Source organism: Pseudophryne corroboree, chromosome 11 (assembly GCF_028390025.1).
Source record: "Pseudophryne corroboree isolate aPseCor3 chromosome 11, aPseCor3.hap2, whole genome shotgun sequence".
NCBI classification, from domain to species: Eukaryota; Metazoa; Chordata; class Amphibia; order Anura; family Myobatrachidae; genus Pseudophryne; species Pseudophryne corroboree.
The window spans coordinates 158,989,275-159,006,871 of record NC_086454.1 but is presented as its reverse complement, the minus strand read 5'-3'; the positions used below and the strand labels follow the sequence as shown (position 1 = coordinate 159,006,871).

At 48.1% G+C, this 17,597-nt stretch overlaps 1 protein-coding gene across 1 annotated transcript in view; it reads left to right on the top strand.

Moving 5' to 3' along the window:
* Positions 1-1,238: 1,238 nt before the first annotated feature.
* EEF1G (eukaryotic translation elongation factor 1 gamma) overlaps positions 1,239-17,597 on the top strand; it is a 67,195-nt gene continuing 50,836 nt past the window's right edge. Inside the window, exons 1-4 of the mRNA XM_063945016.1 lie at positions 1,239-1,345; positions 4,406-4,564; positions 5,380-5,443; positions 11,332-11,474. Coding sequence (XP_063801086.1) covers positions 1,328-1,345; positions 4,406-4,564; positions 5,380-5,443; positions 11,332-11,474 — 384 coding nt within the window. The 5' untranslated portion in view covers positions 1,239-1,327. The remainder of the gene's footprint in view (positions 1,346-4,405; positions 4,565-5,379; positions 5,444-11,331; positions 11,475-17,597) is intronic.

Below are 17,597 nucleotides of genomic sequence, written 5' to 3'. Positions count from 1 at the left end.
CACACCCCTTTGAAAGTCTTAAAGTGCCCATGTCTCCTGCGGATCCCGTCTATACCCCATGGTTCTTGAAGCGTCCCCAGCATCCTCTACGGACTAAGAGAAAAGGATTTACCGGTAGGTATTAAAATCCTATTTTATTTACGACTGTCAGCCCATTACTCCAGGGAAAGGAATAATAGCCAAGTATAATAGTTATCCTGCAATTAGTGTGTCTGATCCCGATATGTAACTTATGCTGCTTTCAGATCGCAAATGCCAGATCCCACCCGGTAATACCCCTTTCACATCGCACTAAAAACCCGGTATCGACGCGGCATATTGCCATGTCGAAGCGGGTCAGTGTGCGATGTGAAAGGTCCTTTTCTGAATTAGCGGGTCGCCTGACCCGGTAATTCAACCCGGTAAAAAAGAAGGGTTATTACCGGGTCAGACGCAGTGTGAATGGGAGCCGTTCCGATGCGACACGGCTCCCATTCACAGCATAGGCAGAGGCGGCGCAGGAGATGAGCTCATCTCCCGGCGCCGCCTCTACCCCCGCCCCTGCTGCGCCCTCCGCTGCTATGGCAACCGACCCGGTATATTGCCGGGTCGGAAAGCCGGCAACGGAGCGCAAATGCCGGATCCCACCCGGTAAGTACACGTTTCTTTGACCGGGTAGGATCCGGCATTTGCGATCTGAATGCAGCATAAGAGAAACGTGTCCTTACCGGGTGGGATCCGGCATTTGCGCTCCTTTGCTGGCTTTCCGACCCGGCAATATACGGGGTCGGTTGCCATAGCAGCGGGGGGCGCAGCAGCAGCAGGGGCGGCGCTGGGAGAAGAGCTCATCTGCGCCGCCTCTCCCTAAGCTGTGAATGGGAGCCGTGTCGCATCGGAACGGCTCCCATTCACACTGCACCTGACCCGGTATTCAACCCGGTAATAACCCTTCTTTTTTACCGAGTTGAATTACCAGGTCAGGCGACCCGCTAATTCAGCAAAGGAGCTGACGATATCCCGCAAATATTATTTTCTAAATAAGTCCCTTGGCCTACTGTCAATAAGAACTAGAGCTGTGCCGTCATTTAATAACACACATCCTCTTCCTAGCAGAGAACCAGCAGCTGCAGCACAGGGGAAAATCCCTGCACTCCCTACACAGACAGAGAGCAGGCAGCAGCGTCTCAGGAGCCCAGGCACTAATCTCTGCAGCAGCGCTCACATAGCACTAGGCGGTGCCTGCGTGTCCCGGCCTCTATATCACGACACTCACTACCCCTTCTCTCTTTGCGGTTACTGGTTCGTTACGTCGACCGTTTTGCTTTACGGCTCCTCCCTTTCTCCTCGCATGAAGATGGCCGGTGGGGTGAGTACTGAATGGGTCCGGGGAAATCTGACAGCATCCGGCTGCCGTAGCCCTCTGCAGCCTCGGAATAGTGCCGGCCGGGTTACTGCGCCCTCGCAGTTCCTTGTTGGGCCTGTATTTCCCGCATTGCAGATGCCGGCGTGTGGCATTGCCCAGGCAGGGACCTGCCCCCCGCCTCCCGGCCGCTACACCCGGAACTGGGTAGCACAGTGTAGCGGTGCCATTGTGTGTGTGTGCCATACTTGCCTACCTGACCCTCTCCATGAGGGAGAAAATGCTCTGTTCCTGGACTTTCCTGGTAATGTATGATTGCCATCATCTGTGGTGAAACACCTTTCTTATCAATTATCTAGCTCACCACAGGTGATGGCAATCATACATTACCAGGAAAGTCCAGGAACAGAGCATTTTCTCCCTCATGGAGAGGGTCAGGTAGGCAAGTATGGTGTGTGCGCGCTGCCGTACGTACACTCCCACCCCGCTGCTGTGTGACAGGTGCTGTACCTGAGCCGGTAGCATGTCCGATATATAGCCAGTGTTCTGCTACAGATCACCCGGACTCTTACGTTCTTTTCCTTCCTAAGACCACACTGTTCTGTCCTCTAAAACTACGTAAGACTATTCCTCATGTAGTAGACCGTACATTACTTTTCCTATGTGTCAGGCTACACTGTCACCGCTGCTTGAGATGGCTGCTATTAGTACAGTAACCTAAACAATGTAAACTGGTGATGTAACAAAAGTAAACATTTGCCATGTGTATGTATGTATGTATGTATGTATGTATGTGTGTGTGTGTGTGTGTGTGTGTGTGTATATATAATAAATATATATACAGGTTGAGTCTCCCTTATCCAAAATGCTTGGGACCAGAGCTATTTTGGATATCGGATTTTTCCGTATTTTGGAATAATTGCATACCATAATGAGATATCATGGTGATGGGAACTAAATATAAGCACAGAATTCATTTATGTTTCATATACACCTTATACACACAGCCTGAAGGTCATTTAATACAATATTTTTAATAACTTTGTGTATTAAACAAAGTTTGTGTACATTCAGCCATCAGAAAACAAAGGTTTCAATATCTCACTCAGAAAAGTCCGTATTTCGGAATATTCCGTATTTCGGAATATTTGGATATGGGATACTCAACGTATGTATGTGTGTGTGTATATGTGTATATATGTGTGTGTATGTATGTATGTATGTATGTATGTATGTGTATATGTGTATATATATATATATATATATATATATATATATATATATATATATATATATATATATATATATATATATATGTATATATTCCTAAGAACTTTGTTGCACACTGATGTAACAATTTGATTATTCAGCTTTGTGCAATCAGTTTGGTGTAGCAAAATGACTTCTGTGGTTTGCAAAGTTAATAAACGAGCAGTCCCAGTGACTTTACTTACAGAGGTAGCCTATTATTCAGCCTATTGATGCTATAAGGCTGCATGCTATGATTCAGTAAGTGTGTTCAAGTCAAGTGTTTCGTATCAACTGTCTCAAAGAACAGTCATCACTGTTGCACTGTCACCCCAATACCCAAAACTCCGCTCCGGGACTCCCAGTCTATGTCCCAGAGCAAGGAGTGTAATAGATAGTCCATTACCGGGAGGGGGGGGGGGTAGTCCTGAAATGACACCACTGTGTCAGCTTTTGCTCTTCTTCTCCTATGCCTATACCATTACACCCTGCCACATCCCCCTCTTTCTGTGCATGCACATTGGTATCTTGCAGTGTTCTCCCCAGATTTTTTTTTTTTTTATTCCGTGTGGCATTGAGGTAGCTGGGGGGTGGGTGGGAGAGGGAGAACTGAACCCTATCACCAGAGGTAAGCAGCAGCCCATTGTGCACCCTTTTCACCCGACTTCTCAATTAATGTTGGGTAGGCTCTGGTAGAAAAGAGAGGAGGCTGTGAGTCTGCCATGCTTGCCTCCAGTACGGGTTGGGGGACCTCCTTACAGCAGGGCTGGCTCCAAGCATTGACCTAGCGTCCACTTGCTCAGTAATTTAGGCCTGTGTGTGTGAAAAGGCCGGGCACTCCACCCAGCAAAAGACCTTGGGCAGGACACTGTCAGAACACGGTCTTGTCAAAGATGCCCCCTGCTTTATCTTCTTCTGTCACTCAAGTGGTCATTTTTGACATGGCGACACGCAGCAGCATTAGTGTTTGGAGGTGGAGATGGCTCCTTAATAATGATTTGGACAGTTTGGCTTGGGGGAAAAATGCTGTATGGTGATGGATAGGGGACACAGCTTGTTCATGGACATTAATTGCAGTGAGTAGTCCAGCAGAGGTGTGTGCTGGTAATTGATGTATCTGAGGCAGGTAACGCATGGCTAATTATGAAGTTTTGGGCCATAAACTGTGTGATAACTCATGCAGCATTTATGACTCTACACTTCTCTTTGCCTTTTTTTTTCTCCCTATATATGTATATAAATATATACCTGTAATCCCTGTGATGCCTAGGTGTGTCCTTTAACTTTATCCCTAGTAAGCATCTAGTTCAGCATCTTTTTAATATCCTGTCCCAATGGGAGACAACAGAACTGATAAATCATATTAAAAAAAAAAAGCCAACCTACAAATTATAAGTGCAGGCGCGTCTGTGTGTGCTATGGCTTCTAGGTGCAGACACTTGTGACACGATCAATAAACATATGAACTTTGGCAAGACGTTGCAGAGCCCTTAAACATATGACTGTAAGGGAAGAATCCAGCTTGAGTTGCAAATTGCAACCCATCCACATCGCAGGAAAACATGCGATATTGGTGGTACCATAACTGCCCGATATGCGTGCAACCAGACACTGTGTTGACGCACTGCAAACCATCACCCTTCCTCCCCAAAAGTTATTGCAATGCTACTCATTGCTGGTAAGTTCTTAATGCACTTAAATGGTATGTATCATCTAACCATCAAAGAAGCTGCAATTACCATGTGGTGGGAGGGTAACTCGTTCTCATTTCAGCTGTGTACTTTTATCAATTAATTTTATTTCATTCTTTCCCTACAGACTCTGTACACGTACCCTGATAACTGGAGGGCATATAAGCCTCTCATCTCAGCTCAGTATTCGGGGTCTCACATCACCGTTGCTTCCTCTCCCCCAGAATTCCAGTTTGGTGTTACAAACAAGACACCAGAATTCCTGAAGAAGTTTCCACTGGGGAAGGTGAGTGATGCTGCTGGGATTTAACAAAACTATTCCCCCCCCCCCCCCCCCCCCCCCCTTCACAAAATAAAACAAACAAACCACACTGCTTTCTGCACATATATTAATCCTTCTTGCCTGCCTGTCTTAGGTGGGGTACACATTGGGCGATATATTGGCTGATATGTTTTTTTGAGTCAAATTGGAACAAATCGTCTTTAGTCAATGGGAGTAATTCCAAGTTGATCGCAGCAGGAATTTTTTTTAGCAGTTGGGCAAAACCATGTGCACTGCAAGGGAGGCAGATATAACGTGCAGAGAGAGATAGATTTGGGTGGGTTATTTTGTTTCTGTGCAGGGTAAATACTGGCTGCTTTATTTTTACACTGCAATTTAGATTGCAGGTTGAACTCCCCACACCCAAATCTCTCTCTCTCTGCACATGTTATATCTGTCCCCCCTGCAGTGCACATGGTTTTGCCCAACTGCTAACAAAGATCCTGCTGTGATCAACTCAGAATTACCCCCCATGTGCGCTCAATTGCGCATTCATGTATGTCGGCAGCAGGTTGGTCCCATCTGATGTGCTGCATGGCAGAGATGGGCCAGTCCCGCTGATGGCAGCATGCAGATAAATGTGGGATGGAAAGATATATTGCACGGTTGTACAACAGATTGTACAGGGTGTACGTCCAATAGATTTTGGTCATCAGATCAGGTGGAAAACACATCCCTCTGATGTGCTCCCAGTACCTTAGATCACTGTATCTAGGCGTGTGTGCAGTAATTAGACTGGGAGTGCTTTGGGTTATGAACTTGTTGTGTCTTTCACTTAGGTTCCAGCGTTTGAGGGGAATGACGGCTTCTGTCTGTTTGAGAGCAATGCTATCGCTCACTATGGTAAGCCATGCCTGTGCTTAGCTTGAATGGGAGATGGATATGTATCTTATCTATCTATATATCCAAACAGCGGCACTCTGGATGTAAATAAGCGACTTTAGACCATAGCTTCTTTAGGCTAAAGAAGCTATGGTCTAAAGTTGTTTGTTTATATCCAGAGTGCTGCAGTTTGGATATATTGCATGGGGTGGTACTATGAACTGGTTGAACTTTGGGAAGGCACCTGGCTAGGTATACTTTTCTGAATCACTGAGTGCTGGTGTTCGGATTGTGTTTATGTGTGTGTGTGTGAGAGATAGATAGATATATCTATCTATATTTCTCTATCGTCCTAGTGGATGCTGGGGTTCCTGAAAGGACCATGGGGAATAGCGGCTCCGCAGGAGACAGGGCACAAAAAGTAAAGCTTTATGATCAGGTGGTGTGCACTGGCTCCTCCCCCTATGACCCTCCTCCAAGTCTCAGTTAGATTTTTGTGCCCGGCCGAGAAGGGTGCAATCTAGGTGGCTCTCCTAAAGAGCTGCTTAGAAAAGTTTAGCTTAGGTTTTTTATTTTACAGTGAGTCCTGCTGGCAACAGGATCACTGCAACGAGGGACTTAGGGGAGAAGAAGTGAACTCACCTGCGTGCAGGATGGATTGGCTTCTTTGGCTACTGGACATTAGCTCCAGAGGGACGATCACAGGTACAGCCTGGATGGTCACCGGAGCCTCGCCGCCGGCCCCCTTGCAGATGCTGAAACAAGAAGAAGGTCCAGAATCGGCGGCATGAAGACTCCTCAGTCTTCTTAAGGTAGCGCACAGCACTGCAGCTGTGCGCCATTTCCTCTCAGCACACTTCACACGGCAGTCACTGAGGGTGCAGGGCGCTGGAAGGGGGGCGCCCTGGGAGGCAATGAAAACCTATTTTTGGCTAAAAATACCTCACATATAGCCTCCGGGGGCTATATGGAGATATTTAACCCCTGCCAGAATCCGTTAAGAGCGGGAGACGAGGCCGCCGAAAAAGGGGCGGGGCCTATCTCCTCAGCACACAGCGCCATTTTCCCTCACAGAAAGGCTGGAGGGAAGGCTCCCAGGCTCTCCCCTGCACTGCACTACAGAAACAGGGTTAAAACAGAGAGGGGGGGCACTAATTTGGCGTTAGAAATATATAAAAAAGATGCTATAAGGGAAAACACTTATATAAGGTTGTCCCTATATAATTATAGCGTTTTTGGTGTGTGCTGGCAAACTCTCCCTCTGTCTCTCCAAAGGGCTAGTAGGTCCTGTCCTCTATCAGAGCATTCCCTGTGTGTGTGCTGTGTCGGTACGTGTGTGTCGACATGTATGAGGACGATGTTGGTGAGGAGGCGGAGCAATTGCCTGTAATGGTGATGTCACTCTCTAGGGAGTCGACACCGGAATGGATGGCTTATTTAGGGAATTACGTGATGATGTCAACACGCGGCAAGGTCGGTTGACGACATGAGACGGCCGACAAACAATTAGTACCGGTCCAGACGTCTCAAAAACACCGTCAGGGGTTTTAAAACGCCCGTTTACTTTAGTCGGCCGACACAGACAGGGACACTGAATCCAGTGTCGACGGTGAATAAACAAACGTATTCCTTATTAGGGCCACACGTTAAGGGCAATGAAGGAGGTGTTACATATTTCTGATACTACAAGTACCACAAAAGAGGGTATTATGTGGGATGTGAAAAAACTACCGTAGTTTTTCCTGAATCAGATAAATTAAATGAAGTGTGTGATGATGCGTGGGTTCCCCCCGATAGAAAATATGGGCGGTATACCCTTTCCCGCCAGAAGTTAGGGCGCGTTGGGAAACACCCCTTAGGGTGGATAAGGCGCTCACACGCTTATCAGAACAAGTGGCGGTACCGTCTATAGATAGGGCCGTCCTCAAGGAGCCAGCTGACAGGAGGCTGGAAAATATCATAAAAAGTATATACACACATACTGGTGTTATACTGCGACCAGCGATCGCCTCAGCCTGGATGTGCAGAGCTGGGGTGGCTTGGTCGGATTCCCTGACTAAAAATATTGATACCCTTGACAGGGACAGTATTTTATTGACTATAGAACATTTAAAGGATGCATTTCTATATATGCGAGATGCACAGAGGGATATTTGCACTCTGGCATCAAGAGTAAGTGCGATGTCCATATCTGCCAGAAGATGTTTATGGACACGACAGTGGTCAGGTGATGCAGATTCCAAACGGCACAAAGATGTATTGCCGTATAAAGGAAGAGGAGTTATTTGGGGTCGGTCCATCGGACCTGGTGGCCACGGCAACTGCTGGAAAATCCACAGTTTTTTACCCTAAGTCACATCTCTGCAGAAAAAGGCACCGTCTTTTCAGCTTCAGTCCTTTCGTCCCTATAAGAGTCATATCTGCCCAGGGATAGAGGAAAGGGAAGAAGACTGCAGCAGGCAGCCCATTCCCAGGAACAGAAGCGTTCCACCGCTTCTGACAAGCTCTCAGCATGACGCTGAGACCGTACAGGACCCCTGGATCCTACAAGTAGTATCCCAGGGGTACAGATTGGAATGTCGAGACGTTTCCCCTGCGCAGGCTCCTGAAGTCTGCTTTACCAAGGTCTCCCTCTGACAAGGAGGCAGTATGGGAAACAATTCACGAGCTGTATTCCCAGCAGGTGATAATTAAATTACCCCTCCTACAACAAGAAAAGGGGTATTATTCCACACTATATTGTGGTACTGAAGCCAGAAGGCTAGGTGAGACCTATTCTAAATCTAAAAAAATTTGAACATTTACAAAGGTTCAAATCAAGATGGAGTCACTCAGAGCAGTGATAACGAACCGGGAAGAAGGGGACTATATGGTGTCCCGAGACATCAGGGATGCTTACCTCCATGTCCCAAATTTGCCCTTATCACTAAGGGTACCTCAGGTTCGTGGTACAGAACTGTCACTATCAGTTTCAGACGCTGCCGTTTGGATTGTCCACGGCACCCCGGGTCTTTACCAAGGTAATGGCCGAAATGATGGTTCTTCTTCGAAGAAAAGGCGTCTTAATTATCCCTTACTTGGACGATCTCCTGATAAGGGCAAAGTCCAGGGAACAGTTGGAGGTCGGAGTAGCACTATCTCGGATACTGTTACAACAGCAGGGGTGGATTCTAAATATTCCAAAATCGCAGCTGATCCCGACAACAAGTCTCCTGTGCTTAGGGATGATTCTGGACACAGTCCAGAAAAAGGTGTTTCTCCCGGAAGAGAAAGCCAGGGAGTTATCCGAGCTAGTCAGGAACCTCCTAAAATCAGTGCATCATTGCACAAGGGCCATGGTAAAAAAAATGGTGACTTCCTTCGAAGCAATTCCAGTCGGCAGATTTCATGCAAGAACTTTTCAGTGGGATCTGCTGGACAAATGGTCCGGATCGCATCTTCAGATGCATCAGCGGATAACCCTATATCCAAGGACAAGGGTGTCTCTCCTGTGGTGGTTACAGAGTGCTCATCTTCTAGAGGGCCGCAGATTCGGCATTCAGTTTTGGATGTTGGTGACCACGGAGGCCAGCCCGAGAGGCTGGGGAGCAGTCACACAAGGAAAAAATTTCCAGGGAGTGTGATCAAGTCTGGAGACTTTTCTCCACATAAATATAGCTAAGGGTAAATTTATAATGCTCTAAGCTTAGCAAGACCTCTGCTTCAAGGTCAGCCGGTATTGATCCAGTGGGATAAAACATCACGGCAGTCGCCCACGTAAATAGACAGGGCGGCACAAGAAGCAGGAGGGCAGTGGCAAAAACTGCAAGGACTTTTCGCTGGGCGGAAAATCATGTGATAGCACTGTCAGCAGTGTTTCATTCCGGGAATGGAAACTGGGAAGCAGACTTCCTCAGTAGGCACGACCTCCACCCGGCAGAGTGGGAACTTCATGGGGAAGTTTTCCACATGATTGTAAACCGTTGGGAATTACCAAAGGTGGACATGATGGCGTCCCGTCTGAACAAAAAACGGGACAGGTATTGCGCCAGGTTAAGAGACCCTCAGGCAATAGCTGTGGACGTTCTGGTAACACCGTGGGTGTACCAGTCGGTGTATGTGTTCCATCCTCTGCTTTTCATACCTAAGGTACTGAGAATTATAAGACGTAGAGGAGTAAGAACTATACTCATGGCTCCGGATTGGCCAAGAAGGACTTGGTACCCGGAACTTCAAGAGATGCTCACAGAGGACTTATGGCCTCTGCCGCTAAGAAGGGACTTGTTTCAGCAAGTACCATGTCTGTTCCAAGACTTACCGCAGCTGCGTTTGACGGCATGGCGGTGGAACGCCGGATCCTAAGGGAAAAGGCATTCAGGAAGAGGTCATTCCTACCCTGGTCAAAGCCAGAAAGGAGGTGACCGCACAACATTATCACCACATGTGGCGAAAATATGTTGCGTGGTGTGAGGCCAGGAAGGCCCCACGAAGAAATTTCAACTCGGTCGATTCCTGCATTTCCTGCAAACAGGAGTGTCTATGGGCCTCAAATTGGGGTCCATTAAGGTTCAAATTTCGGCCCTGTCGATTTTTCTTCCAGAAAGAATTGGCTTCAGTTCCTGAAGTCCAGAAGTTTGTCAAGGGAGTATTGCATATACAACCCCCTTTTGTGCCTCCAGTGGCACTGTGGGATCTCAACGTAGTTCTGGGATTCCTCAAAACACATTGGTTTAAAACCAGTCAAATCTGTGGATTTGAAGCATCTCACATGAAAAGTGAACATGCTCTTGGACCTGGCCTGGACCAGGCGAGTGTCAAATTGGTGGTTTTTTTCTCAAAAAAGCCCATATCTGTTTGTCCATTCGGACAGGGCAGAGCTGCGGACTCGTCCCCAGTTCTCTCCCTAAGGTGGTGTCAGTGTTTCACCTGAACCAGCTTATTGTGGTGTCTTGCGCCTACTAGGGACTTGGAGGACTCCAAGTTGCTAGATGTGGTCAGGGCCCTGAAAATATAGGTTCCAGGACGGCTGGAGTCAGGAAAACTGACTTGCTGTTATCCTGTATGCACCCAACAAACTGGGTGCTCTTGCTTCTAAGCAGACTTTTGCTAGTTGGATGTGTAATACAATTCAGCTTGCACATTCTGTGGCAGGCCTGCCACAGCCAAAATATGTAAATGCCCATTCCACAAGGAAGGTGGGCTCATCTTGGGCGGCTGCCCGAGGGGTCTCGGCTTTACAACTTTGCCGAGCGGCTATTTAGTCAGGGGCAAACACGTTTGTAAAATCCTACAAATTTGATAACCTGGCTAAGGAGGACCTGGAGTTCTCTCATTCGGTGCTGCAGAGTCATCCGCACTCTCCCGCCCGTTTGGGAGCTTTGGTATAATCCCCATGGTCCTTTCAGGAACCCCAGCATCCACTAGGACGATAGAGAAAATAAGAATTTACTTACCGATAATTCTATTTCTCGGAGTCCGTAGTGGATGCTGGGCGCCCATCCCAAGTGCGGATTATCTGCAATACTTGTACATAGTTACAAAAATCGGGTTATTATTGTTGTGAGCCATCTTTCAGAGGCTCCGCTGTTATCATACTGTTAACTGGGTTCAGATCACAGGTTGTACAGTGTGATTGGTGTGGCTGGTATGAGTCTTACCCGGGATTCATAAATCCTTCCTTATTGTGTACGCTCGTCCGGGCACAGTATCCTAACTGAGGCTTGGAGGAGGGTCATAGGGGGAGGAGCCAGTGCACACCACCTGATCATAAAGCTTTACTTTTTGTGCCCTGTCTCCTGCGGAGCCGCTATTCCCCATGGTCCTTTCAGGAACCCCAGCATCCACTACGGACTCCGAGAAATAGAATTATCGGTAAGTAAATTCTTATTTTTAACTGCCCTTTTCATGTGGTGTTTTCTCTTCCGCTGCAGTGGGTAACGATGAACTCCGTGGCACATCCCGCTTAGACCAGGCTCAGATCCTTCAATGGGTCAGTTTCTCAGACAGTCACATTGTCCCCCCGGCCAGTGCTTGGGTTTTCCCAACTCTGGGGATCATGCAGTTCAACAAGCAGGTATGTATGTATGTGCCTGGGTGTTCATATACATGTATGTACTGTATATTTCTCTATCGTCCTAGTGGATGCTGGGGTTCCTGAAAGGACCATGGGGAATAGCGGCTCCGCAGGAGACAGGGCACAAAAAGTAAAGCTTTTCCAGATCAGGTGGTGTGCACTGGCTCCTCCCCCTATGACCCTCCTCCAGACTCCAGTTAGATTTTTGTGCCCGGCCGAGAAGGGTGCAATCTAGGTGGCTCTCCTAAAGAGCTGCTTAGAAAAAGTTTAGCTTAGGTTTTTTATTTTACAGTGAGTCCTGCTGGCAACAGGATCACTGCAACGAGGGACTGAGGGGAGAAGAAGTGAACTCGCCTGCGTGCAGGATGGATTGGCTTCTTGGCTACTGGACATCAGCTCCAGAGGGACGATCACAGGTACAGCCTGGATGGTCACCGGAGCCGCGCCGCCGGCCCCCTTGCAGATGCTGAAGTCAGAAGAGGTCCAGAATCGGCGGCTGAAGACTCCTGCAGTCTTCTAAAGGTAGCGCACAGCACTGCAGCTGTGCGCCATTTTCCTCTCAGCACACTTCACACGCAGTCACTGAGGGTGCAGGGCGCTGGGGGGGGCGCCCTGGGAGGCAAATGTAACCTATATAAAGGCTAAAAATACCTCACATATAGCCCCCAGAGGCTATATGGAGATATTTAACCCCTGCCTGGATTCACTAAATAGCGGGAGACGAGCCCGCCGGAAAAGGGGCGGGGCCTATCTCCTCGGCACACGGCGCCATTTCCTCTCACAGCTCCGCTGGTCAGGACGGCTCCCAGGTCTCTCCCCTGCACTGCACTACAGAAACAGGGTAAAACAGAGAGGGGGGGCAAATTTATGGCGATATTTTGATATATATAAAGCAGCTATAAGGGAGCACTTATTATAAGGCTATCCCTGTTATATATAGCGCTTTTGGTGTGTGCTGGCAAACTCTCCCTCTGTCTCCCCAAAGGGCTAGTGGGTCCTGTCTTCGTTAGGAGCATTCCCTGTGTGTCTGCTGTGTGTCGGTACGTGTGTGTCGACATGTATGAGGACGATATTGGTGTGGAGGCGGAGCAATTGCCAAATATGAGGATGTCACCCCCTAGGGAGTCGACACCAGAATGGATGCCTTTATTTATGGAACTACGGGATAGTGTCAACACGCTAAAGCAGTCGTTTGACGACATGAGACGGCCGGACAATCAATTAGTGCCTGTCCAGGCGACTCAAACACCGTCAGGGGCTGTGAAACGCCCTTTGCCTCAGTCGGTCGACACAGACCCAGACACAGGCACTGACTCCAGTGGTGACGGTGACGAATCAACCGTATTTTCCAGTAGGGCCACACGTTATATGATTTTGGCAATGAAGGAGGCGTTACATTTAGCTGATACTACAGGTACCACTAAACAGGGTATTATGTGGGGTGTGAAAAAACTACCTATAGTTTTTCCTGAATCAGAAGAATTAAATGACGTGTGTAATGAAGCGTGGGTTGCCCCTGATAAAAAGCTGATAATTTCAAAGAAATTATTGGCATTATACCCTTTCCCGCCAGAGGTTAGGGAGCGCTGGGAAAAACCTCCTAGGGTGGACAAGGCGCTAACACGCTTATCTAAACAAGTGGCGTTACCCTCTCCTGAGACGGCCGCACTTAAAGATCCATCAGATAGGAGGATGGAAAATATCCAAAAAAGTATATACACACATGCAGGTGTTATACTACGACCAGCTATAGCGACTGCCTGGATGTGCAGTGCTGGGGTAGTTTGGTCAGAGTCCCTGATTGAAAATATTGATACCCTGGACAGGGACAATATTTTACTGTCGTTAGAACAAATAAAGGATGCATTTCTTTATATGCGTGATGCACAGAGGGATATCTGCACACTGGCATCACGGGTAAGTGCTATGTCCATTTCGGCCAGAAGAGCTTTATGGACGCGACAGTGGACAGGCGATGCGGATTCAAAACGACATATGGAAGTTTTGCCGTATAAAGGGGAGGAGTTATTTGGAGTCGGTCTATCAGATTTGGTGGCCACGGCTACAGCCGGGAAATCCACCTTTCTACCTCAAGTCACTCCCCAACAGAAAAAGGCACCGACTTTTCAACCGCAGCCCTTTCGTTCCTTTAAAAATAAGAGAGCAAAGGGCTATTCATATCTGCCACGAGGCAGAGGTCGAGGGAAGAGACAGCAACAGGCAGCTCCTTCCCAGGAACAGAAGCCTTCCCCGGCTTCTACAAAAGCCTCAGCATGACGCTGGGGCTTCTCAAGCGGACTCGGGGACGGTGGGTGGTCGTCTCAAAAATTACAGCGCGCAGTGGGCTCACTCGCAGGTAGATCCCTGGATCCTGCAGATAATATCTCAGGGGTACAGGTTGGAACTAGAGACAGATCCACCTCGCCGTCTCCTGAAGTCTGCTTTACCAACGTCCCCCTCCGAAAGGGAGACGGTTTGGGAAGCCATTCACAAGCTGTACTCTCAGCAGGTGATAGTCAAGGTACCTCTTCTACAACAAGGGAAGGGGTATTATTCCACTCTTTTTGTGGTACCGAAGCCGGATGGCTCGGTAAGGCCTATTCTAAATCTGAAGTCCTTGAACCTGTACATAAAGAAGTTCAAGTTCAAGATGGAGTCACTCAGAGCAGTGATAGCGAACCTGGAAGAGGGGGACTTTATGGTATCCTTGGACATCAAGGATGCGTATCTCCACGTTCCAATTTACCCCTCACACCAGGGGTACCTCAGGTTCGTTGTACAAAACTGTCACTATCAGTTTCAGACGCTGCCGTTTGGATTGTCCACGGCACCTCGGGTCTTTACAAAGGTAATGGCCGAGATGATGATTCTTCTTCGAAGAAAAGGCGTATTAATTATCCCATACTTGGACGATCTCCTAATAAGGGCAAGGTCCAGAGAACAGCTAGAGATGGGATTAGCACTGTCGCAAGAAGTGCTAAAACAGCACGGGTGGATTCTGAATATTCCAAAATCCCAGTTAATGCCGACAACTCGTCTGCTGTTCCTAGGGATGATTCTGGACACGGTTCAGAAAAAGGTTTTTCTCCCGGAGGAAAAAGCCAAGGAGTTATCCGAGCTTGTCAGGAACCTCCTAAAACCAGGAAAGGTGTCTGTACATCAATGCACAAGAGTCCTGGGAAAAATGGTGGCTTCTTACGAAGCAATTCCATTCGGCAGATTCCACGCAAGAATTTTCCAAAGGGATCTGTTGGACAAATGGTCAGGGTCGCATCTTCAGATGCACCTGCGGATAACCCTGTCTCCAAGGACAAGGGTGTCTCTTCTGTGGTGGTTGCAGAGTGCTCATCTATTGGAGGGCCGCAGATTCGGCATACAGGATTGGATCCTGGTGACCACGGACGCCAGCCTGAGAGGCTGGGGAGCAGTCACACAAGGAAGAAACTTCCAGGGAGTATGGACGAGCCTGGAAACGTCTCTTCACATAAACATTCTGGAACTAAGAGCAATATACAATGCTCTAAGCCAGGCAGAACCTCTGCTTCAGGGAAAACCGGTGTTGATCCAGTCGGACAACATCACGGCAGTCGCCCATGTGAACAAACAGGGCGGCACAAGAAGCAGGAGTGCAATGGCAGAAGCTGCAAGGATTCTTCGCTGGGCAGAGAATTATGTGATAGCACTGTCAGCAGTGTTCATCCCGGGAGTGGACAACTGGGAAGCAGACTTCCTCAGCAGACACGATCTTCACCCGGGAGAGTGGGGACTTCATCCAGAAGTCTTCCACTTGCTGGTAACCCGTTGGGAAAGACCAATGGTGGACATGATGGCGTCTCGCCTCAACAAAAAACTGGACAGGTATTGCGCCAGGTCAAGAGATCCGCAGGCAATAGCTGTGGACGCGCTGGTAACGCCTCGGGTGTACCAGTCGGTGTAGGTGTTTCCTCCTCTGCCTCTCATACCAAAAGTATTGAGAATTATACGGCAAAGAGGCGTAAGGACGATACTAGTGGTTCCGGATTGGCCAAGAAGGACTTGGTACCCGGAACTTCAAGAGATGATCACGGAAGATCCGTGGCCTCTACCTCTAAGGAGGGACTTGCTTCAGCAGGGTCCCTGTCTGTTTCAAGACTTACCGCAGCTGCGTTTGACGGCATGGCGGTTGAACGCCGGATCCTAAAGGAAAAAGGCATGCCGGAAGAAGTCATTCCTACTTTGATTAAAGCAAGGAAGGAAGTAACCGTGCAACATTATCACCGAATTTGGCGAAAATATGTTGCGTGGTGCGAAGATCGGAGTGCTCCGACGGAGGAATTTCAACTGGGTCGATTCCTACATTTCCTGCAATCAGGATTGTCTATGGGTCTCAAATTGGGATCTATTAAGGTTCAAATTTCGGCCCTGTCGATTTTCTTTCAAAAAGAATTGGCTTCAGTCCCTGAAGTCCAGACCTTTGTTAAGGGAGTGCTACATATACAGCCTCCTGTGGTGCCTCCAGTGGCACCGTGGGATCTCAATGTGGTTTTGGACTTTCTAAAATCTCATTGGTTTGAACCACTAAAGAAGGTGGATTTGAAATATCTCACATGGAAAGTGACCATGCTTCTAGCCCTGGCTTAGGCCAGGAGAGTGTCAGAACTGGCAGCTTTATCTTACAAAAGCCCATATCTGATTTTCCATTCGGACAGGGCAGAACTGCGGACTCGTCCGCATTTTCTCCCTAAGGTGGTGTCAGCATTTCATCTGAACCAGCCTATTGTAGTGCCTGCGGCTACAAGTGACTTGGAGGACTCCAAGTTACTGGACGTTGTCAGAGCATTAAAAATATATATTGCAAGGACAGCTGGAGTCAGAAAATCTGACTCGTTGTTTATATTGTATGCACCCAACAAGATGGGTGCTCCTGCGTCTAAGCAGACGATTGCTCGTTGGATCTGTAGCACAATCCAACTTGCACATTCTGTGGCAGGCCTGCCACAGCCTAAATCTGTAAAGGCCCACTCCACAAGGAAGGTGGGCTCATCTTGGGCGGCTGCCCGAGGGGTCTCGGCATTACAACTTTGCCGAGCAGCTACGTGGTCAGGGGAGAACACGTTTGTAAAATTTTACAAATTTGATTCTCTGGCTAAGGAGGACCTGGAGTTCTCTCATTCGGTGCTGCAGAGTCATCCGCACTCTCCCGCCCGTTTGGGAGCTTTGGTATAATCCCCATGGTCCTTTCAGGAACCCCAGCATCCACTAGGACGATAATGAAAATAAGATTTTACTTACCGATAAATCTATTTCTCGGAGTCCGTAGTGGATGCTGGGCGCCCATCCCAAGTGCGGATTATCTGCAATAATTGTACATAGTTATTGTTAACTAATTCGGGTTATTGTTGAAGGAAGCCATCTTTCAGAGGCTCCGCTGTTATCATACTGTTAACTGGGTTTAGATCACAAGTTGTACGGTGTGATTGGTGTGGCTGGTATGAGTCTTACCCGGGATTCAAAATCCTCCCTTATTGTGTACGCTCGTCCGGGCACAGTACCTAACTGGAGTCTGGAGGAGGGTCATAGGGGGAGGAGCCAGTGCACACCACCTGATCTGGAAAAGCTTTACTTTTTGTGCCCTGTCTCCTGCGGAGCCGCTATTCCCCATGGTCCTTTCAGGAACCCCAGCATCCACTACGGACTCCGAGAAATAGATTTATCGGTAAGTAAAATCTTATTTTTTATTTTTTTTACTGTTAGGACATCCAGAAGAGCATAAAGTGTAACCCCCCCCTCCCCAACAGCTTTTGAGAAAATTATTTTACAAACACTGGTAGATGTTTTAAGCCTGGAGAAGTGATAAGTGCAAGGTGATAATGCACCAGCCAATCAGCACCTAACTGTCAGTTTAGATATTGGAGCCGATTGGCCGGTGCGTTACCACCTTCCTCTTATCACTGCTACTCCAGGCTTAATACATCTGCCCCATTCTTTCTTTTGCACATCCTATACGCGTCCCTGGCCGACTCCCAGAGTTGTTACGGGTGGATATGTTTAGAGCAGGCATGTCCAAACTGCGGCCCTCCAGCTGTTGAGAAACTACACATCCCAGCATGCCCTGACACAGCTTTAGCATTCTCTGACGGCAAA